This window comes from Schistocerca piceifrons, chromosome 5, assembly GCF_021461385.2.
Source record: "Schistocerca piceifrons isolate TAMUIC-IGC-003096 chromosome 5, iqSchPice1.1, whole genome shotgun sequence".
Classification (NCBI taxonomy): Eukaryota; Metazoa; Arthropoda; class Insecta; order Orthoptera; family Acrididae; genus Schistocerca; species Schistocerca piceifrons.
The window spans coordinates 304,888,291-304,913,597 of NC_060142.1; the positions used below are offsets into that span (position 1 = coordinate 304,888,291).

The 25,307-nt window shown below is 37.6% G+C and overlaps 1 protein-coding gene across 1 annotated transcript in view; it reads right to left on the bottom strand.

Moving 5' to 3' along the window:
- The window catches only part of LOC124797862 (rho guanine nucleotide exchange factor 18), a 605,682-nt gene that overhangs the window by 234,062 nt on the left and 346,313 nt on the right, over nucleotides 1-25,307 (bottom strand). The window contains exons 8-11 of the mRNA XM_047260933.1: nucleotides 20,526-20,683; nucleotides 19,129-19,224; nucleotides 15,067-15,133; nucleotides 10,534-10,645 (exon numbers count right to left, since the gene is read on the bottom strand). Coding sequence (XP_047116889.1) covers nucleotides 10,534-10,645; nucleotides 15,067-15,133; nucleotides 19,129-19,224; nucleotides 20,526-20,683 — 433 coding nt within the window. The remainder of the gene's footprint in view (nucleotides 1-10,533; nucleotides 10,646-15,066; nucleotides 15,134-19,128; nucleotides 19,225-20,525; nucleotides 20,684-25,307) is intronic.

Genomic DNA, 25,307 nt, shown 5'->3' on the forward strand with positions numbered 1-25,307 from the left:
CCAACCCACCCTACTCCACCTCTCCTTCAAGCTTGTAAAAATATTCTGATACACCGTATATTTATAAACAACAATAGGTACCAAATATTCATAGTAATTACAGGAATAACATCTTTTTACTAAAGCACTGACAAGTTAAATTGTTCCTGCACATTCATAGCAATTATTACTAGTATTTAGTTACTTGCTAGGGCATTAAGGAATGAACAGCGAAGCACTCCTATAACAAAGGGTCTTTTGTGTGTGTGTGTGTGTGTGTGTGTGTGTGTTAGAATGGAATAATCATGAACAGAGGAATGTATCAGAGTTTTAATTCAGGAAAATTAGTCAAATCAATAATATTTGGTATCTGTGTCATATAAATTCTGTGTTTGCAACAAAAGTGAAAATAAAGAATGCATGAAAGTTTTCTTTACAGGTAGGGATTGGGAGGGTGGTGGAGTTGGAGGGGTGAGGGGTGGGGCGGGGAGTCTTCAAATTGGTTTGATTTATGCCACCACTACTTCCTCTCAGAGTAGTACTTGCACCCAACATTCTCAATATGCTTTATCTATCATATAAAAATGTTACATTCCATCCTGGATTTTACATTGTTTGACATAAAAAATGAATATTTATTTGCTTGTCTTCCATGTGTTCCTATACCATTCAGTCTACTCCAATGAAACTTTGGTGAGTTGTTGTGTGAATGCTCAAGAAGGCTGCTGTGAGTGTAAGAACCACCTGCCACCCACAGGGGTAGGAGTGAAAAAGGGGCTGACATAGAAGCTTAACTGAGGAACGACTGGAGCAATTTTAATCAAATTTTGTACATATACGACTCACTATTTCTATAATTATTTTTATACAGATATTGAGGTGGAAATATAAACAACAACCACCCCTGGGGAGGGGATGACAAGAAGTGAGTACAAAAATATTCAATAATAGCTGATATTAGCATTGAATCAATAGTTTTAGGGATGCTAGACTTACTGGTAACAGTCCTAATGAAGTTTCATCCCTAGAGGTGGAAATAACAAGTGGTGGTATGGGTGCAAAGACTGTGAGAAATCAGCGTAGGAATTGCTATCAGAACTGTCAGAGCTGACACATGAATCATTTGCTATCTGGGATAATTTATCGTGACAGTAAAACATGCTTACCACCCCTTTGGATGAGGGTTTGAGGTGAAAAGTCATGAAATAAAAGCAAAATTCTGGAATGTCTGGAGAAATTTCACCCACATTTAGTACACACATGGCTCATTATGTGTATAAAAATACTGTGGGACTAAGATGCACCTACTTCCATTACGGGCAAGGGTGATGATGAGAAGGGATGGCTTATATAAAAGTCTGAAAATGACCTGTTCATACTTCTTTCCTGTATTTAGTTGACATGGAATATTTTAAAGGGATAACGTGCAATCTGACTTATTTGCATTGCTCAGTACATCAACCACATCATGAGAAAGAGCACTCAGTGAGCAAATAACATCCTCATCATGTTTCAGGGGCAAAAATCATGCCATACAGCTCAATAACACAGACACACTTAACATCCTCTCTCATGTTGCATTGTGTAAAACCATGGAGAAGCAGATAGTTGTCAGCAACAGTCCTTTTTTCTTGAAACAACAGTGAGTCACTGGAAAACTACAAGTTTCCTCAGAATTCAAACAAAACTACAGGGTGAAACTTGCTAGTGATACAGCTGAAGTGTGTGTAGAAATATTTATGGAATATGTTAAATGAGTGTGAAATATATGTGACATACGTCTACGCAGACGAAGCTGCAGACAAAAAGCTATTCTGTTACATATATTTCAATTTCTGGCTTTCCCTACACAGTTTGACCCCTACCTTCTCTTCTGCAATGACGCAAGTTATTCCCTGATATCTTAACATTTGTCCTATCTAATCAGTGGTTTCCACAAATTGCTGTCCTCACCAATCCTGGACAGAACCTCTTCACAATTTATCCTACCAGTCTACATAATTTTCAGTGTCCTTCTGTAACATCACATTTCAAATGCTTTGTTTTTCTTCTTTTGGGTTTTCCCACAGTACAAAATTCGCTCCTGTTCAATGCTGTGCTCAGCATAAAAATTCTCAGTGATTCCATCCTCAAATTAAGGCCTATGTTTGATATTAGTAGACTTCTTTTAGGTGAGGAATACACACTTGCCTGTGCTGGTCTGTTTTTATATCCTCCCATGCTTATTCCATCATTTGTAATTTGGCTTCCAAGGCACTAGAATTTCTTCTTTTTTGCTACTGTATGATACCCAATTTCAATGTTAAGTTCATCATTAATCTCATTTCTGCTGCTCCTTATTACTAAAAGTCACTCTTTGTTTTACTTTCCATCCATATTGTGTATTCACTACACTCTTTATTCCATTCAACAGGTCCTGCAATTCACTAAGGATAGCAATGTAATCAGCAATATTTTAATCCAACTTGTGAAATTTTCTTATATTTCCACCATTCCTTCTTCAGTGTACATGCTGAACAGTAGAGAAGAAAGAGTGCACCCCTGTTTTTGGCCTTTTTAAATCTGAACACTTCTCCCACGATCTTCAATTCTTATTGTTGCCTCTTGGTTCTTGAACACATTTTATATTAGCAGTCGTTACCTATAGCTTGCACCAATTTTTCTGAAAATCTAAAAAAAAACTTTTCGCCATATTATATTGGCAATATAATTTTCTAGACTGACAAATTACACGAGTAGCTTGACTTTTTTAAATCTTGTCTCCATTACCAAGGGCAACATCAGAACTGCCTTCATGAAACCCTTGCCTTCCTTAAAGCTGAACTGACCATCATCTAACACAACCTCAATTTTCTTTCCCATTCTTATGATATTATAGTTGCCAGCAATTTGGATGCTTGAGTTGTTAGGCCAATTATGTGACAGTTCTTGGATTTCACTGCCTTCATTACCTATAAGATTGTGTGGACAATATTCTTTTGAAAGTGTCTACAGTCTCACGCGTTCTACATGAAGATTTGTTTGTTGACACTTCCCCCAATGACATTAGATATTGCAAACAAATGTTGTATATCCTTCTGCCTTGTTTGATGACTAGCCTTATAAAGTTTTGCCAGATGCTGGCTGCAATAATGAATCACCTATGTCATCCAAATCCTGGGCCATTTGTTCTTCTATCACATCAGCACAGAGGTACTAAGTGTACTTTTTTCACCAATCTGCTGTCTCTTCTGCATTTGACCATGTCTTTTCTTTTGTACTCCTGATGTCATCTTTGCTTTTAGTTTCACTAAAAGTTAGTTTGAATTTTTTATATGCTGAATGTGCCCTTCTGAGGAACAATTCTTTTTCAATTTCTTCATATTTTTCCTAGAGCCATTTAACTTCAGTTTTGCTGCACTCCCTACTGATTTCATCACAAGTCACTTATATAGGAGCAATTCTTTTTCTCCACCAAAGTCAAGCAATGCTTGGCATGGCCAGTGCGCACAAACCCATTACAGTCAGCTATACTTAACACATAAGCTTTAACACACAACTCTCACACTTCACACAGGAAAGGTGCAGTTGTGCACGAAGGACAGAAATACCTTTGCAACTCAGCAGCTGAACCTGCCCTTCCTGCCAATAATACCACAAGCCTTTACTTTTTTTACCCATATCTGTCAGTCCAACATCTTTTTAGTGATGTCCATTCCTCTTCAACTGAACTGCCTATTGTCATATTCATTATCACAGTACCTACAACCTCAGAGAACATTAAATGCACTCATCATGCCTCAACACTAAAGTATCTTACTTTTTTACAAACTGATCCTCTTCCTCTCCATCACTACTAAATTGCGATGATGTTTCTATTTGCTGCTGGGTATGCATTAAAATGCAGAATTTGACATTTTAAGAGAGAATGTGTTATTACTAGCTGGCATTGATTGCAGAACTTAAGGTGTCTTCTTCCTCTGTCATTCCTACTGTTTAGCCCAATTGATCATACAACTTAATGTGTATTCCTCCTCTCTCATTCCTACTGGTTAGCCCATTCTTTTCCTGTAACCCTGTCTCCAAGTCCTTGTTCTACTATAGTGTTCCAATTCCCTGTGATTATTATTATGTTTTTATCTCACTTCAAATTCAGAGTTATCTACTCAATACCCTTACCGTATTTACTCGAATCTAAGCCGCACTTTTTTTCCGGTTTTTGTAGTCCAAAAAACCGCCTGCGGCTTAGAATCGAGTGCAAAGTAAGCGGAATTTCTGAAAAACGTTGGTAGGTGCCGCCACAACTAACTTTTGTCGTCGAATACATGTAGCGCTACGCAGGCATGCTTCGCAGGCACAAAGAGAAATACTGGCACCAAAACCTCTGCGTCAGTAAATAAATTAAAAAAAGGTGGAAGACGAGCTTTTTTTTCTTCGCCCCGAGTTTCGACCACTGCATTTTCATACGTTATCCAACGAAGTAAATACAAATTCCGTATTGTTCCTCTTCGAACGTAGCAGCATTTCAATGTACTACGAAAATCCGACTGGCAAGACTGTTTGGGATATTTGTCAATATGGCCAACTCTGCTTTCTGAATTTTTTCCTAACTGTGAGAAGAAATGGTTGCTAATAGGAACTTTTATGAATTGTGAATCACATGCAGTATTCTCTTCACCATAAGAATAATACGAATATAAACATTTTGCCATGTATTCTTTCGTGTTTGCTGCTACCTCATACAAATCCTGTCCGCCTAATAAACTACGAAACTAGAGTGAGACAACAGCAGATGCGGAAGAATATACATACCATGTCATGTTTATATTCGTCTTATTCTTATGCCTAATAGTGATACAGTCAGAAATGAAGCACGGCAATTGACTAGATTTTTAAATCTAAGATGACTCTAATTTCTGTGCACAATGTAATGTACTAAAGATGCGTCTGCAAAGATTTTCAAACGGAAAAAATTTTCGCTAAATTCTCGTTCAGAACATCTTCTATCATACGCAGTCTATTATTTGATTCTTGTTGATCATTATCAAAGAAAGCAGCAGTGTAAGTAGCAACGAATAGCAGTCTCATGCCATTGTTTCGCTAATGAGACGATTCCTCTCTTTGTTTCTTTTTAATTGTAAGCGGCGGTAGCGTGCACAAAAGCAAGCCATGCCACGAGCGGTGACAGGCCGTAAACCCTCATTTTCAGAATGTGACAAACAATGCATGACACAGTACAGTAATGCATTTTCAGCTTTGAGTGACGGAAACACATATAACAAAGAGAACTGCACTTGTCAGATCAAAGAAAAATAAGCAATCAATTCAAACCAGACGAAGCACGTGAAAAAGGAAGGGTACCCGTATATATACGGACGGAGCGCCTGATGCATAGCAATGGCTACCTGGTAAAGCTTAACTGCTAAGCTTACGACTCGAACTACTACAGCTGTATCGTCATTCATTCATCCTAAATTGTGTCTCATATTACAATGGACCAAGTTTGTTTCGATTTGGAAGTGCGGCCTAAAACTTTTCTCTCCCCTTGAATTTCGAGTCTCAGATTTCAGGTGCGGCTTAGATTCGGGAAAATTTTTTTTCCTCGATTTCGAGTCTCATTTTTCAGGTGCGGCTTAGATTCGAGTGCGGCTTAAATTCGAGTAAATACGGTGTATACTCCACCTATCTCTTCATCTCTGGTTCTTGATGTTGGTATGAATACCTGAGATGCTGTAATTGGTGCTGATTTGCTGTCAAACTGAACAGTTCACAGCAGCTAACTGTTTTCTTAACTTCCTATTCCTTACTCCACGAGCAACCTTATTGTGTAACAATTCTTAATCCCATTATACTATTTTCTGCTGCTGTAGACTTTACCCTATATTCATATGATCAGAAATCGCAAATCGTCTTCCCAATTTATTGTTTCATTTTTTACATTTTTATGACATTTTCACAAAAGCATTTCATCACAATGCCATCACTGGTTTTGACCAGCCAATGATCATCTTCAGACTAAAAGTACATGCTACAAGTGGATCCCATTGCATTGTCAATACTACTCCCAATATAATGGTTATCACTTGCAACATGTGCCTTTAGTCTAAAGATGACCACTGTCTGTCTGTCTGAAAGTGCCTTTTGCATTGTGAAAGACTCCTCCTCCTTCTTCTTCTTCTTCTTCCTGTTTCAGAAATAACCAGCTTTCGGCTGTGTATGAAAGAGGAAGCTGCCTGGTGGAATTTTGGAGAGACCATTACCTAATCATAGCTAACACTTGGTTTAAGAATCATAAAAGAAGGTTGTATATGTGGAAGAGGCCTGGAGACACTGGAAGTTTTCAGATATATTATATAATGGTAAGACAGATTTCAGAACCAGGTTTTAAATTTTAAGACATTTCCAGGGGCAGATATGGACTCTGACCACAATTATTTGTTATGAAATGTAGACTAAAACTGAAGAAACTGCAAAAAGGTAGGAATTTAAGCAGATGGGACCTGGATAAACTGAAAGAACCAAAGGCTGTAGAGTGTTTCAGAGAGAGCATCAGGGAACAATTGAAAAGAATAGGGGAAAGAGATACAGTAGAAGGAGAATAAGTAGCTTTGAGAGATGAAATAGTGAAGGCAGCAGGGGACCAAGTAGGTAAAAAGACAAAGCCTAGCAGAAATCCTTGGGTAACACAAGAGATATTGAATTTAACTGATGAGAGGAGAAACTATAAAAATGCAGTAAATGGAGCAGACAAAAGACTTATATCTAAAAAGAAAGATGATGAAACTTACCAAACAAAAGCGCTGGCAGGTCGATAGACACACAAGCAAACACAAACATACACACAAAATTCTAGCTTTCGCAACCAATGGTTGCCTCGTCAGGAAAGAGGGAAGGAGAAGGAAAGACAAAAGGATATGGGTTTTAAGGGAGAGGGTAAGGAGTCATTCCAATCCCGGGAGCGGAAAGACTTACCTTAGGGGGAAAAAAGGACAGGTATACACTCGCACACACACACACATATCCATCCACACATACACAGACACAAGCAGACATTTGTGTGTCTGTGTATGTGTGGATGGATATGTGTGTGTGTGTGTGCGAGTGTATACCTGTCCTTTTTTCCCTCTAAGGTAAGTCTTTCCGCTCCCGGGATTGGAATGACTCCTTACCCTCTCCCTTAAAACCCATATCCTTTTGTCTTTCCTTCTCCTTCCCTCTTTCCTGACGAGGCAACCATTGGTTGCGAAAGCTAGAATTTTGTGTGTATGTTTGTGTTTGCTTGTGTGTCTATCGACCTGCCAGCGCTTTTGTTTGGTAAGTTTCATCATCTTTCTTTTTAGATATATTTTTCCCACGTGGAATGTTTCCCTCTATTATAGACAAAAGACTTACATACATCTAGAATGTGAGATCAACAGAAAGTGCAAAATGGCTGAACAGGAATGTCTAGAGGACAAATGTAAGCATGTAGAAACATATCACGTGGGAAAGACAGATGCCGGCTACAGGAAAATTAAGGAGACCTATGAAGAAAGGAGAACCACCTCTATGACTATCAAGAGCTCAGACAGCAAACCAGTCCTAAACAAAGAAGTGAAAGCACAAAGGTGCAAGGAGTATATAGAGGTCTGTACATGGGAGATGTACTTGAGGGCAGTATTATGGAAATGGAAGAGGACGTAGGAGAAGATGAGATGGGAGACATAATATTGCCTGAAGAATTTGACAGAGCACTGAAAGACCTAAGTCAAAACAAGTTCCCAGGAGTAGACAACATTCAGTTAGAACTACTGATAGCCTTGGGAGAGCTAGCCATGACAAAACTCTTCCACCAGGTGAGCAACATCTATGAGACATGTGAAATATCCTCTGTCTTCAAGAAGAATATAATAATTCCAATTCCAAAGAAAGCAGGCACTTGCAACTGTGAGAATTACCGAACTACCATTTTAGCAAAATACTAACATGAATTCTCTACAGAACAATGGAAAAATGAATAGAAGCTGACCTTAGAGGAGATCAATTTGGGTTCTGGAGAAATATTGGAATACAAGAGGCAGTAGTGACCCCACGACTTCTCACAGAAGATAGGTTAAGAAAAGGCAAACCTACATTTATAACATTTGTAGATACAGAAAAAGCTTTTGACACTGTTGACTGGAATACTCCCATTCAAATTCTAAAAGTGGAAGGAGTGAAGTAAAGGGAGTGAAAGGCTCTTTACAATTAGTACAGAAACCAGATGGCAGTTTTGAGAGATGAGGAGCTTGAAAATGAAGCAGTGGTTGAGAAGGGAGTGGAGGCAGTGTTGTAGCCTATTCTCCATATTATTCAATATGTATATTGAGCAAGTTGTAAAGGATGCAAAAGAAGAATTTGGAGTAGGAAGTCCAAGGAGAAGAAATAAGAACTTTGAAGTTTGCCAATGACATTGTAATTTTGTTGGAGATATCAAAGGACTTGGAAGAGCAGCTGAACAAATGGACAGTATCTTGAAAGGAGGATACAAGATGAACATCAACAAAAGCAAACTGAGGACAATGGAATGTAGTCTAATTAAATCGGGTGATGCTGAGGGAATTAGATTAGGAAATGAGACGTTTAAAGTAGTAAATGAGTTTTGCTATTTGGGGAGCAAAATAACTGACGATGGTCGAAATAGATATAAAATGTAGACTGGCAAGAAAAGCATTTCCGAAGAGGATAAATTTGTTAATTTCAAATAAAGATATAAGTGTTACCAAAGTCTTTTCTGGAGGTATTTCTTTGTAGTGTAGCCATGTATAGAAGTGAAACATCGACAATAAACAGTTTAGATGAAAAGAGAATAGACGCTTTCAAAATTAGGTAATGCAGAAGGATGCTGAAGATCAGATGGGTCGATCATGTAACTAATGTGGAGGTACTGAACAGGCTTGGAGAGGATAGAGTAGCATGGAGAGCTGTATCGAACCAGTCTTTGGACTGAAGACCACAACAACAACAACAACACGTTTCCTATCTTGTAGACGTACACTTCAAGATGTGATCTGATATCGCGAAACTGGTCATCGACCGGTAAATAAAAAGAAAAGATTATATACAGTTGAAAGCAGTTTATTTTTGAAACAAGGATCACTTCACCTGTGTCTGCCTTCTTTTTTGCTGCCATCTTATCTCACAGTCTATCGTTCAGCATTTCCTTCTACTGTAGTACTCTGAGATTCACTCAATCCTTTAACTGGTCTCTCCACTTTTTTCTGGTCTTCCCATATGGTGTTCTGATCCATAGGTCAAAACTTGTTGATAATGTGATCAGTATAAAGTTATCTTTGCTTTGACACCTATTTTCCAATTCTTAATTATGTCTGATACACAACAATAAACTTTTGAGCAATTTTCTATCCTCTCCAAAGTTTCTTCCTTGATGTTTCCTTTCCTTGTTAGCTTACTTCATGAATGTTCAAAAGCATCTGTTTCTTTAATAATGTTTCCAACACAACTTATATCCTTCATTTTTTCATTTTTCCTACTGATTTTTGCTACCTCACATTTTCTTAAGCTTACTTCCACATGTGTTTCTTCAATTACCTTCTGTCAAATATGAAGCTGGTCTTCCAGTTTCTGCTCATTGTCTCCTCAAGTCATGATATCACCTACATATGTTATGATTTTCATTCACCTGCTGCTGACCCTTGATGAACTTTCCTTGTGGTGTTGTTCTCCCTGACTACTAAAAAGCGCTGGTGAGAGTACACTTCCTTGTCATATTGCTGCATTGCAGATAAGATAAAATATAAAAGACAATAATCAATCAGAAATTTTATGGAGAATATTTCATTCTTTCCATTCCCGTCACTGACTTCTATCATCTAGAGGGGTCTTTGAATTTCCATTTTCTAGCTTCCCCATCATCTTCAGTCTTCTGACACTTCATGCTCCACTTCATAGAGCTTTACCCTTTCACTATTTTTTGCAAAGCCATGTTCCTATTAGTATTCCGTTGTTGGAGATTCAAATGGAGGAAAAATCTTTTGGGAATGGAGACATCATCACGAAATGTTTTCACTTACCAGCCACATTTCCTTTGGATACACATTGAGTGTCTTGAATTCAGTGATACCAAATGACTTCTGCATTCATGCTGTTGATCGTTGCTCATTCTTCAATCTTTTGCCGTTGTTCATTCTTCCATCTTTTGCCATAAGGTTAAGGAAGTGTTCTGTATGTCTACCCTCTCCTCAGTCCTCTTTGATAAGGCCACTAGCAGAATGAGGGTGGCTCTTTATACTGGAAGTCTTTGACCACCGTTGCTAATAAACTTTATTCATAACAACAGCAGTGGCAAACTATAGACAAAGGACATTTCAGTTGACAGTTAAAGATGTACCAGTAGCCTACTCAACTAAAGAATATACCAATGCCAAACATGATAAGGGGCTAGCAGGCATCATTATACTGTAAATGCTTGTTTTAACACCATTGTTGTCATGGATTCATAATTATTACTACATAAAATAAAATTATAAAACACACTCTCTTCAGTTACAATGTTATAAAATATATTGTTTATTGTGACTCTGATGATGTACTTACTCTCGCAGTATAGTGCCGGTTTGTTTGTGACAGGTTTGGAGCACCAATCACAGGCATGTGCAGATCCATAACACGCTGAAACCCACTGATGGGGAACTTTCTTCGTTTTGTCCTATTAACACAAATGACAGTTTTCAATGTTTTATTATACTAAAGGAGAAGTAAATTATCAAAGCAACTTTAACACATCGGATTATAAATGATTTCTACTACAACAGACAATCTAAGTTTCAGCAACAGAGATCCCTAGAACAGAATGAAATAATCACTTCCACAATTTGGTATTCCCAGAACAGTCAGTGCAAACATACTGTGGCATGAATTTGGCTACTACAAGAATATACAGAATGAAAGTAGAAATCTTGCTAGAGACTCCCTTGTGGGGAGAAACGGCAAGAAGGAACCTTACAAGATAAACTCATGCAATGTACTGCTGCTTATTTCAGACATCATGAAAATCCTAACTTCTGTACTTAACAATGAGAAGATGATAACAGAAATCTTTCAGCTCATGGGCTGATACAAAGCAGGACCTTAAAACCTTTATGTTCACTATTAATTCTTTGGGGTTCTTGTCATTTTAGTCAGACCTTCCAAAATTTCTAAAGACTTTACAGAGTAAGATTAAAACATGGGACCATCAGAAGCATATTTTCATACTTTAAGTGCTTATGTAATGTAGTACCTGTAATCTCTAAGGAGACTCAAAATTAGTGGGCCAGCATTATTTCTGTGCATAAATAAGGCAAAAATGCACAGGTTTTTGCTACCACATGATATTACCAGTTGCCACAAAAACGTTAGTAATATCAGTCTTTGAGATTATCAATTCAGAGAACTATCTGAGCCATTTACGATTGCAACAGGATTAAGACTGGGTGTCAGTCAATTACAACTACTCTTCAACTGTTCTGGAATACTCCCTGAGACAATGTTACAAAGAAAATCCTAAGGAAAAACAAATTGGAACCATAAAAGATCAAACAAATTTAAATTGTTAGGAGTCACAGATTATTTAGCGTTACTAGCTAATAACACACAAGAAGCCAGAAATCAAATAAGTTGACATTAAAGCACAAAAAATTAGACTCCAGATATCATTAGAAAAGACTGACATGATGGTAACAGGCCCACTAGTAATAAATTAAGTAATAATAGATAACAGAAAAATAAATATATGAAACAATTTAAATAGCAAGGAGAAATTATGGCATACACCTTGAATGAAGACCCTGCATGGTAAGAAAGAACCAATAAAATTATAAAGGCTCCAAAGCTAACACGGCTACATACAATAAAAATACCTACCAACCAAAACAAAATTAAAACACTAAAAGACAGTGGTTCAGCAAGAGGTAACATGTGCAAGTGAAACTATAGTCACTGAGAGAAACAGAGTTGCCATGACCCTGAAAGCAGGGTGAAGAACAACTAGAATAAAAAATTGTCCGGGTGCAAGTACGACTAGCACCTTGAGGGTTCCGTACAAACTTAATTATGTATATAGACAGTTCACTCATCATGAAATTGAGAATCTCTATGATATTTTGCCTGTTATCAATGTTGATGTTTGCAAGATATCATTTTCAGGAATTCCAAGACTTTCGAGAATTTTTTACATTTGTGATCATGTAACAAATGACCGGACAAATATTTTTTAAAATCAAACAATGGAAAATCCAGGAGGGAATGTAACAGTATTATGAGAAGAATAGTTGCTACGCACCATATAGTGGAGATGCTGAGTCGCAGATACGTACAACAAAAAGACTGTTGGAAAGTGAGCTTTTGACCAACAAGGCCTTTATCGAAAATAGGCAACATACACGCACACACTCACGCAAACCAACTCACACACACGTGACCACAATCTCTGGACATTGAAACCAGGCTCAATTTTTTTTGGGTGGTGTAATTACAAACTAACAAATTTTTGGATTTTACAATTTGAAGGCAACACAATCAAATCTGAAACAGCAACGGGTACCCATATAGCACCATCCTGTGCCAACCTATTCATGGGTGACCTAGAGGAATTGTTTCCAACCACCAGGAATCCCAAACTTCTCACCTGTTTTACATTCACTGATGATATCTTTGTGATATGGACAGAGGACTAGGACACCCCATCCAGAGTCCTACAGAAACTTGACACCTTCTCCCACATTAACTTCACCTGGTCATCCTTAACACAAGAAGCCACATTCTCTTACAGGGTTTTGACCACCTGTCACTGTGCCCTGAAATGATTAAAATCCTCCCCACTATCCTCCCACATTGGTATTCCACCACCCCTTTCTTCATGGCTCACATCCCTGCACCAGACCTTGATGCGATACTTATCCCAAACATCATCCCACTATCACCTACTCCAGTCCTGTTGCATGCATCTCCCGCCCCACCACAGACAGGGCCACCTGTGATAGTAGCTCTGTGATCTGCCAACTATACTGCAAACACTGTGCCACTTTGCACATGAGCATTACAGATAACAAGCTGCCTGTCCACATGAATGACCACACTAAAATATGGCCAAGAGACAGCTGGCCCACCCAGTTGCTTAACATGCCACCCAACATAATGTGGTTCACTTAAATTGATCACTTCACAGCCCAAAACATCTAGATTCTTCCTATGAAAACCAGTGTTACTGAAATGCACAATGGCAACTTTCCCTACAACATATTCTTCATTCTCGTAATCCACCTGGCCTAAACTTTCACTAGTCTCTCTCAACCATCTACCTATCCCTTTCCCTGTTCCTACTCCAGTACTATGCTCGTCTTATCCTGCCAGTGCACCTTTAAGTCCTTTCACCTTCCCTACTCCTATCCCCTCCCTTTTCCATTCCTCTACAGCACTAATAGCCCTTTCCTGCCCCCACCAAGTCCCTGCACGCTCCATGTGGTAGCACTAGCATCTTGCCCTGCTATCCCTGCTCTATCTCCTCCTCCCCCTTGTTTTGTCCATTTTCTCTGCTGCCTCTCTCTGATCACAACCTCCTACCCATCTCCCTCTGACCATATCTTCCCCTCTCCCTTTTCTACCTGCCTCATGTGTCTCCCCCTTCTCCACACACACTACCCATTCCCTCCTCCCCCTCACTGTGCCCATCAAATCCTCTCCATCTCTCTCCAACCACACTCATCAGTACTCGCAGTCTCTGAATACAGTGCAATAAAGAAGGCTGATAGTACTGAAACACATCTGTCATGCAATGCATGCTGTGCACTAGGGGGCTTGAAAATCATTTATTTACCACTGACATACAGGCCACTATGCAAATTAAATTGATACAGCAGCACAATACTACTCCAACAGAGTATACTGATCATGCAGGACAGTATACTTGTTGAGTCCCGGAAAACTTTTCCTTGACCCTGACACGTAAGCTGCCCTGCATATCAGGTTCATTTGACAGGCTAATACTATTCCCACACAACATGACTGTCATGCACGGCAGCCCGTACTCCATAGACTGGAAAAAACACATTTTGCCCAAACATCTGCTCGTGTTAGAGCTAGGAGATTATACACCCCATAGTGTTGGTACTTGTGAGGCCTGCTGTTCCCATGACAAGTTTAGCTGAAATCAAATCAGGGGTTTGGGAGGAGATCCCGGACATAAACACATGGACTCAGCTTTATACACATATAAAATATAAATGGAATGGATTTTGTGTCATACATAGTTATTTTGTTTTGATGACTTGTTACAGCTACTACTAATTGGTGGAAAGAGCTTCTAAAAAACTCTGCTTCAATAACATTATAAATTATGTGATGAATTCTGCCACTAGACTCTGTTTGTGAGCACTGACCTGGTTTGAGTGCCATTAATCTCATGAAGTTGAGAAACTGGTCATCGAGCCAATAATAGGGCATTAAGGATAATAAAAGGGTGAAAATGTGAAACCAATATTGTAGTGTCATGTACATTATTGAGCAAACACCACTCCCCAATTGAATAGGATTGGGGATCGGTATTCATTAAGCTTTTCAGTTTTACCACTACAGATTGACACACTACTGAAGAGGCCACTGAGAAGAAACTATGATAACCACGTTGATCAACTTACGAGTAGTACATTTCAATGTACAGTAACTGCAGGAACCTGCCTAAACAATTAATTAAACTGAAGAAATCTCAATTTTCATTTTTAACTACTGATTACAAGACTTCCATGAACTTTGCCTTCTTAAATTTTATTCAGAAGTCAATGAATTACTTACAAATGATGTATGAAACACTGGTACTTTTACTGGTAGCTGAGGGGAAAATAGCAAAGTGATTGAATATAAATAAATAACACAAAGGCATGAGTCAAAAGAAAGAGAAAGAGAAAGAGAGAAAGAGAGAGAGAGAGAGAGAGAGAGAGAGAGAGAGAGAGAGATATGGGGGTGGTAGTGTAGGATAAGGTTATGAATAAGAAAGAATTTAATGCAAGATCATATTACACTTATTTCAGACACAATAAAAGTGTAATATTAAGCAGCAATACAAATACTGACTTTCATTCAATATACTATTACCTTCTTTTTCCGAAAAAAGATACTGCCCCGTTTCCGCCTCTTTCCAGATCGATGGTCATATGCTGCACTGAAAATGAATGGAATGTAAATAACCCTCCACTACTATATCTAAATTTAACAGTGCTTATTATTATAATTACTAATTTGTGTTGCCTCATGTATAACTAAAAGGACTGTATCTGGTTGTTTTTGTTGGGAAGTAAAATAAATTTATAATTCTGAAAACATTAATTTCAATACCTTCCAAATGATCAGAATGCCATCCCTGGAGATGTTCATCATAGTAAATTAATTTTAAGCATGAACAGCAATATTCATAAAAGTCATATTCATCAGCATGGTGGAACACTGCAGTAAAGCTAATGAACACAGTTGAAAATCAGTATAAAATCCTATGCTGCCAGAATAAAAAATTGTGGTATCAGTGGGAGTGAAAGGAAAATGCCACAATGGAGAGTGCAAGGAGATATGGTGGAGTTGTTACTGAAGATGCAAAGTAACTCAGGATCCTAAAACAAGAAAAAAGTGAGTATGTGGTGAAGTTGTATGCAGAAATGCAAGGTAATTCAGATTACTAAAACAAGACAAGGACAAGGGTGTGGTACGAATTGCTACAACAATAATTAAGACTCCTGATAATTAATCTCTGGGGGTTTTAGGATGGGAACAACGAATAAAAATAAGGAAAAGCGCTGTATCCTCTTTAACTGGTTGATGAGTGATGCAAGGGAACACTTGACGGCACACAGACATGAATAATTTTTAAGCTACCACTCTTACAATGTGATTACACATACTGATATGCACAACCATACAGACACCCAAATGTGGCTGTGGGTAGGTGCGTTTGGGAGTCTATATGTGGAGACGATGTGACAGCCAAAGCATTCTGTGTCTCAGGATTTTTGCAGGCATGTGCGCACATACATCATGCATATACTTACAAAGTTATATAATACTGTGCATTAATTCTGTCCACAAATGCATTTCCTGGGTGGTTGGTACAATGCTTTTATGTGTTGGAAGAAATCTGAGAGCAATCCTAGAGTTAGTTTGTGTGTGTGTGTGTGTGTGTGTGTGTGTGTGTGTGTGTGTGTGTGTGTGTGTGTGTGTGTGTGTGTGTGTGTGCGCGTGTGTGTGTAAGTTAAGAGAAGGATTGATTCTGATCTGATCTGATAGCTTACAATTTTTTTTTCTATATCTGGCAATAACTTTTCTGCAACTCCACCGCATATCTATTATCTCCTAGAGACGCAGACTAAAATGATAACTTGTTTGTCATCTTAAATTTATTATTATTATTATTATTATTACTACTGCTGTGCATTTCAATTGTGAAATAAGAATTTATTCTATGACATACAATAACTTGACTCCTGACACATACATATAATTATGATAAATAATGGAATAAAGACAAAACCAAAAGTGAGTATCCAATTCCTCTCATAGACATGTCCGATGGAAGCTCATTTTGATCCCGTACCTATTTCAGTTCACAATCAAAATAACATGATGTTCACCGTAAAATGTTAAACAACTGCTTAGATAACAGTTCATAAATAGGTTCTTGAAAGAAATTCTGTTATTCTCCTTTCAGTCATGAAATAATGGCACTGTAAGAAAATAAGAAGCAATGAAAACTGGAACTAACAAGATAACAAAAAGAAGCTCATTATAAAGCTAATGAATGAAAAATGAGAATATGTATGATGAATTTGGTTACCGAGAGAGATACAAAATTTAAGCAAAGATGACTGCTGAGAGTCAATGAAATATGATGCTATAGCATCAAAACACAAAGCTCTCAAGCACCAATATCAGTATGAGGAAACAAAATGATTCAAGTGGCAGAAAAAGCTACCAAAGTCATTGCTGTGATTTTCAGGTGTATGCTTAGCAGGATACTGCACAACCTCAGGGCATATTCACACTGAATACATTGTGTGTTTCACATATCTGTAATAAAGAGACCCCCTTGGATGGGAGACATGTCAGAGAAACAAAATGCAGAATAAAGATAACAACTCATTGAACAGCTGATGCTCCAAGTCATCAATAGGCTCATAAACAAGAGTGAGAACAAGAGTAAGGCAAATTCCTCTTCAGAGCTATAGTGTACACCTGTAACTGTGCAGTCAACACAGTCCCACCAAAGTACATTATGCCCCTAATTTCACTCACTTGGGCTCACACCTGCTGCTCCAGTGTTTCTCTTCTTCTGTTTTATCTTCCCCTCCCAATCCACTCCTCCACACTGGTGTGAGCTGTGCACAATTTCCCATTTTTAGCCAGGATGAGCTCAAGGGTGCAACATTCCCATCCCTTGAACCTGCTGCCTCTCCCTCCCAGCCCTCAGCCACCCTTCCCCTACACTCCCTCCTCCTTTCTTCACTTATCCAGTCCATTCCACACTGCCCATCAACCCAGTAGAGCTGCAGTGATGGCACAATGCAGTCAGTCAGGACAATGTAGCTGTACATGTATATGTACTTCACAGCTCTGAAGGAGGCAACCTTCTCAGTCATGTTTATATACCTACTGGTGTCTTAGCACTTTAATTATTTAGCGAATTATCAGCTTTACCTCGTACATTAGACTCCAGCAAGGACTTTATCTTAACTTAAAAATACAGAATACATATTCAAGTAAGAACTGATACAATAAGATCCAATGTCCATTACACAGATCTTAAGTGAAATGGTCATCAAGCATGTAAAACATACTGGAATACGTTTTCATTTTCAGCTTAATACAATAATTATTACAAACATGTAATTTTTTGCTTATTACATAGCACAAAATAATTCCTAGGCTACTATAGCCTATATTACACTACTTTAACTTATATGGTACACATTATCACACTTAAAGAGCGCAGGAGTCAAATGTTACAAAGAACTTAGATCGTATGATATTATCAATGATATCTATATAGAATAGTTTTGTAAGCAATTCATCTACACAGTATGAGTCAGACAAAAATAAAGCCTTCGCATCTTTTTAAACTTCCACTACTATTAGTACTTAATTTTTGTATTATTTTTGCTAACAAGTTCTTGAAAATGGGCAATCCTGAATAATGAATATTCTTATGGATAAAAGTAAATGCCTTCGGCTCTCTGTATCTATAATTGTTATCTTCAACACAGATTCTATGAAATGATCTGACACGTCTGTTGATTGGAGATATACTTACTACTGATTATAAATTTCATGTGACAATCTAGACACTGAGAATCAAAAGTTAAATACACTTAAAATATTTTGACAGTTCTCATTTAGGTCTGTAGGTTAATCACATCAACTGACAGGCAAGAAACTTCGTTCCAATATAAAGTTTGATTGTTGAGTTAATACATTCCATTTCTCATTTTATAATGTTCTCTTTGCTTCCGGCTATTTTTCGTTCTTACCCTGACATACCTCCAACCACGTACCTCTTTCCCACACCTCCTGCATCCCACCCAGCATTTAACTGCGTGTAACCCTTATTATATCAGTTATATTCACATGGTTAATTTTAATTTTGTGATGCATATTTTGTGGCCAATTTCTCTGTGCCTACTGCCTACTCCTCCTTTGATCCAAGTTAGTGGCAACAGCATATTATCAGTTGTGTTCTGGGACCTGCTATTTGGTTGTTACAACCCTTTTTTCAGAGCTTAATGGTTAGTCTCTTCAATGATGTACAGGTGTTGAAATGGTCAATCAATATCAGCCACCGTAAATAACAACAACGGTTGAAACTTTCATTACTTCAAAGCTTACAACCAACACTCAGCCATAGAAAATGCCAAAATGGACTATATGATGAAGGACATAAAGCACAATTGGAAAGAACCTACTATTTAGCAGTCACAAAGCTGCCACAAACAATAAAATCCAGCAGCACAAAGCCTAAGCTGATGCAGTAGTCATGGAAGTGCAGTTTTTTTAAGGCACAAAATGATATTGCATAAGCATATATTCTTACAAGAAAACTTACAACAAACTGAAAGAAACAGCTGCAAAACATAATTATTTGTATCTTTATAATAATGGTTGCTGCAATATACTCACTCAGTCAGGAATTCATCCAAAGCTATGTTGATGTGTGGGGTAACTAAATGCTTTCCTGATGGCATAAGTTCCTCTTCCGTTTCACTCTCAGTTCCACTGTAGCGTAAGCAATAAACATGAGATTCAAGCAGAAAGCCAAGCAAATTCATTCATGCCAATGCTTAGTAACAATTAAAAAAATCAAATGCTGGGGCATATTGCAAATAACTTCAATAACCAAATAAGCCTGGGTTTATCCCATGCATGTTGTAATTTATCACAGTTTTGATCCTTAAAAATAAACATACAAATAAAGAAATATCCTCTAAAATAAATTTCAGATTGCATTTTTGAAATCTATTCATTGACAAATTGTGTTCCCCAGTGACAGCATAATTACATAAATATCTGGGTAAAAGCTGGCAGAGATATTTATTTTTTTTTTTCATTCTTTTGCTGCCCTGTTACAATAGAAAGTAGACTTACAACATACATCACTTGAGATGCACATCCTCTATCATTTTAGCAATCAGCCAACAGCAGTCTACTGTCAATGTAATTTACATTTGCTGATTCAGTACTTAACAATTTGATGTCATTTAAGAAAATCAACTGTCTTCCATATCTATAATTAATATTTTCATGAGTCATGCAGTCTAATGGAATCAGAGTTTGTTTGGACATGACAAAGTCAGCATCTCTTTCTCCAACATTTGCAGATTGCAAAAAAAGTTATTAGCAAAGCTCTGACACACATCATGGAAGTCTTCACAACACAAAAACACATATTCATTATAGCTCCAAGTGGCATCACTTATTTACATCCAAACCAAAAACTTTACTTTCAGTCCTTATCCTCAGTCCCTGAACTGTTTTCTATTTAAGAATCAACAATGTTAAGTTACAATGTTAGTCTTCTAAAATTCATGTCTGGTTTTATTATTATTATTATTATTATTATTATTATTATTATTATTATTACTACTACTATGAGAAACTTTGAGTTCTGCCAGTGCGTACACATTTTATTTCAAACTTTCAACACATTAAATTTTCATTTGTGAGGTGACAGTCAACCCTACTAGATACCTGACTACACATTCTAACTGCATAAAGTAACAGAACTGAAAACATCTAAGATTCTGCATAGCATATCTCTGATAAATTTATTATAGATCTGTACATTTTCAAATGATTATGACATAAAATTCACAAAATTATTTCAAAATGCCTTACCATACTTGATAGCTAACTGCTATCTGTCATATTAAAGCAGTTCATATTGACAGCTCAGTAGCAGATGGCAGCAAATTGTAGCATAAATCATGCCTAATTGCGGCAATTGGTGCACAGAAGAAACATGAAAAAATTGAAACATTTTGTAAAAGTCGTGCATAGATAAAAAAAGTAAAACTTACGCTGGAATTGCAGGAGTACTGTCTGTAACTGCCTCACCCACCATGTCCCGCACGGCAAGTATTGATGGAGTTGAGACAGACTTCTGAAGTGGCAGGCGAATAGGCAGTAACCTCAAATTATCCATTTCTCTCTTTGCAGCCAGCTTATTGAAATCATTCTAACAAAACAATGAATGTGTGTATATTTCCACGCATTTTATTTGCAGTTTTTAAAAATGTATTGTTATGAATTACACACATTGAAAAAATGTTTGCATCACCTTGGTTCCAAGAGTTACGGAAGCTGTACAGAAAATTGGAATAGAGATCAACATAAACATCATTTCCGCCCTTTTCATTGCTCATGAAAACCACATATTGGATGTTGTACAACCATACAGTGAGACCTTCAGTGGTGGTGGTGGTCCAGACTGCTGTACACAATACCTCTAATACTCAGTAGCACATCCTCTTGCACTGATGCATGCCTGTATTTGTCGTGGCATACTATCCACAAGTTTATCCAGGCACTGTTGGTCCAGATTGTCCCACTCCAGAATGGTGATTCAGCGTAGATCCCTCAGAGTGGTTGGTGGGTCGTGTCATCCATTAACAGCTCTTTTCAATCTATCCCATGCATGTTCAATAGGGGTCATGTCTGGAGAACATGCTGGCTGCTCTACACAAGCAATGTCGTTATCCTGAAGAAATTCATTCACAAGATGTGCACGATGGGGCACGAATTGTCATCCATGAAGACAAATGCCTGCTAATACGCTGTTGATGTGGTTGTACTATTGGTCGGAGGATGGCATTCACGTATCGTACAGTCATTACGGCGCCTTCCAGGACCACCAATGGGATACGTCAGCCTCACATAATGCCACCCCAAAATATCAGTGAACCTCCACCTTGCTGCACTAGCTGGACAGTGTGTCTAAGGCGTTCAGCCTGACCAGGTTGCCACCAAACACGTCTCCGACAATTGTCTGGTTGAAGGAATATGCGACACTCATCGGTGAAGAGAATGTGATGCCAACCCAGAGCGGTCCATTTGGCATGTTGTTGGCCCATCTTTACCGCACTGCATGGTGTCATGGTTGCAAAGCTGGACCTTACCATGGATGTAGTGAGTGAAGTTACGCATCATGCACCCTATTGAGCACAGTTTGAGAAGTTACACGACTTCCTGCGGCTGCACGAAAAGCATTATTCAACATCGTAGTGTTGCTGTCAGGGTTCCTCTGAGCTATAATCCATAGGTAGTGGTCATCCATTGCAGTAGTAACCCTTGGGCAGCCTGAGCGAGGCATGTCATCGACAGTTCCTGTCTCTCTCTGTATCTCCTCCATGTTAGAACTTTGGTTCACTTCGAGACGACTGAACACTTCCCTTGTTGAGAGTCCTTCCTGGCACAAAGTAACAATGCGGGCGCAATCGAACCGTGGTATTGACCATCAAGGCATGGTTGAACTACTGACAACAGGAACAGTATACCCCCTTCCTGGTGGAATGACTGGAACTCATCAGCTGTCGGACCCCTCCGTCTAATAGGCGATGTTCATGCATGGTGGTTTACATCTTTGGACGAGTTTAGTGACATCTCTGAACAATCAAAAGGACTGAATCTATGATACAATATCCACAGTCAATGTCTATCTTCAGGAGTTCTGGGAACTGGGGTGATGCAAAACTTTTTTTGATGTGAGTGTATAATATAACAAATTAGTTTTCAAATCACCTCTTCAACACTACTGGTGTATTTTGGTTCACCATTTTATTTAACTATAAATGATGCAACTTATCTCTCAAAATATTAAAAAATCAAATTATGCTATTCCAAAAATTAATACATTCATTTGTTCCACAAGTCCTATCATTAACAAATTTTTTTTTTCAGGTGTGGAGTGCTTGAGATATATGGACAGAGCAAAGCGACTAAGATACTCGAGTTGTATCCTGTACTGACAGTTAACTATCATCCAACTACCACATTTTTTGTGTGCATATGGAATATAAAGTGAATGTAACTTGGGTTGTCTTGAAATTTTAGAATGTCCAAAAACTGCAATTTCCTCAGCTACACTAAATATCTGTTCTTTAGCTTCTTCAGCTTGCCTGAGATGCGCACTGCAACTGATGCTTTTAGGTGTCATCACAAGCAGCTGACACTTACAAGCACAGAAGTATATGCACTGTACAATGTACAGGCTGTCCAATACGGCCCATGCCTCTCTCGACTGTCCATTAGTTGTTTTACTGGTACTTCTAATTTGAAGCTGATGAAGAGTATTGATGCTAGTACTATGCTGTTTTGTTTCAGCATTGCACTGTTTCAGTTGTGAAGCCACCGCTGATGTGAGCGGGCACAGGTACACCGCTGATGAATGGTTAGCATCACGTGTCTGGGAGCATGAATATTCACAGAACACGAAGCAATTAGAGAGATAATGAGTGCACTTAGAGGTGATTGGCAAAGCCACATGCCATAAAGCAATCCTGCTTAATTGGAAGAAATGTTTTATTTTAAACAAAGTCAAAAACAGGCCACATAGTGGACATAAGAAAAGCTCTGGAATCATTACTTGTATGTCTCAATCTGATTTCAATGGTAAATTTTCCAACTTGTATGCACCAAGATAGCAGGATCCTGATTGTTAACATTTTTATAAACAGTGCTCAGGCTGAAACAATTAATATGCTTCCACTTATTAATGGGCTATCTGATCATGATACACAATTAACATGCTTCCTCTTGTTAATGGACTATCTGATCATGATGCACAATTAACACTGTAGCACCTTACAGTTCTGAGGTGCATTCATACAAAGCAGTGAGGTTTATTAATGAGAACAGGGTAAAATGTCTTAAGAAAAAGATGATAATGTGAAATTCAGTATGTTCTATAGCAAATTTGTGTCAATACTTTAATGTAGCTTTCCTACAACATTCTCCAGAAAGTATTAAAAAAAATGGAAGATATAGATAAGTAAAGGAGTTAAAATTTGTTGTAAGAGGAAAATAAAAATTTATACAAAGGCCAAGATAAGCCAAGATCCAACATTACTTGCATTATACAAAAAATACTGTAATATTTCAAGGAAAGTCAATAAGATGCCCTGAAACAGGTATGTCCTGACATAAATTGCTACTGCACATAATAAGATTAAAACTATAAGCGATACTATGAAAAAGTAGACAGGACACACTATCACTGTACAAGACACAACAACTATTAAGCTAAATCACAGTGTTGTGAACGGTGGTTTACAAGTTTCAAATGTTTGTAACATTCACTTTCTAAATGTAGCAGCAAAAATGGGATGACAGGGTTCAGTTGAAGAAGTAAGATAATACATTATTTAGTTTGGTCCAGGAAATCATTCCTTAATACCCTGTTGTACATATAACAGCAGTAGTTATTAATTGAGTCTACATGATCAACAGTGTCAAAATACGATAACGATAACGTGACATAATACATAATTAACAATGTCAGATAAATTACGTTTGCTTATTATGATGTTCCCAAAATTCAGAGACAGCAGAAGCAGTGGTCATACAAAAACTGTTTCAAATTTACCTTAAATGTATTTAATACGAAAATGCATTTTAAGTATGAAGGCACATGGTGATATAACGTAACTCCAGTATAGTATATTCCTCTTTTCCGTAAGTTTGTACTTAATAGGTTCATATGTAGGTTTAACCTCCTGTCCAGTTTCAAATGTGTGTTAATCACAGTTATGTTTGAACTCCCTTATTTTCTTAAAATGCTTCCTTTTATAAAAATTAGTATTTCATATATTTATACAAACAAGGTATAGGCAGTATTTTCAGACTTTTAAAAAGCAGGCTACAGGAATCCCTGCCTTTTTGTTTCTTTATTGCTCTGTATTTTAATTTTTTTTTTAAATTGTGGATTTTCCTTACAAAATTATTTTGTTCATCAATAGTAATAACACTGTGACCATGAATGAGCAATTTTGATTTTGAGTGAGAATCTGAGCAGCAGAAGTAATTGTCCTCAGTTTTCTTTATTTAGATTATAGAAGTGTATCTCCTATTTTAAATCTTCATGAATATTTATGCCTAAAATTTTTTTATGACTCACCCTTGAAACTTTTTTCCTTCAATGGTGAAAGCTGGGTTTGCAAGATGGAAGTTCCGTATGATGTGAAAGTTAGCAGCAGTTTTTTCACAATTTTTTAAGAGCCTATTGGTCCTGAACCATTGCGCTAAACTACGCAAACTGATGTTGCAGCTTCCTGTAGATTTTCATCAATGTGTGATTTAATTGCAATATTAGTGTCATTTGCAATGAGTACTGTGGCTCCATTAGGTATTTTAGCAGCCAAGTCATTTACATACAATAGAAATAGGACAGGTCCCAGGAATGACCCTTGTGTGTCTCCATAATCGATTTTTTGCTCATTATTGCAAAAACTAGAAACTTTTTGTGTTTCACTGTCTCCTTATTTTATTTCTGTAATCTGTTGATGGCTGTTGCGGTATGACTAGATCCACCTTTCCAATCATGTAACTTATGCAAAAGAATGTCATGATCAACAACATCAAAGTTTTTATGAAGATCGGGAAATATTCTAGATACATCATCAACTGCTGTTAGTAATTCATTTCAAAAGACAAAAATTGTTGACTGGGTTGTTTTTCCAGCTCTGAGCCCATGTTATGAGTCATTTATCAGCCTTCCTTTATTTAATACTGCTATTAATCATCTAACAATGTTTTACATAATTTCACTGAAACCTGACAAAACAAACTGGTCTACAATTATCAAT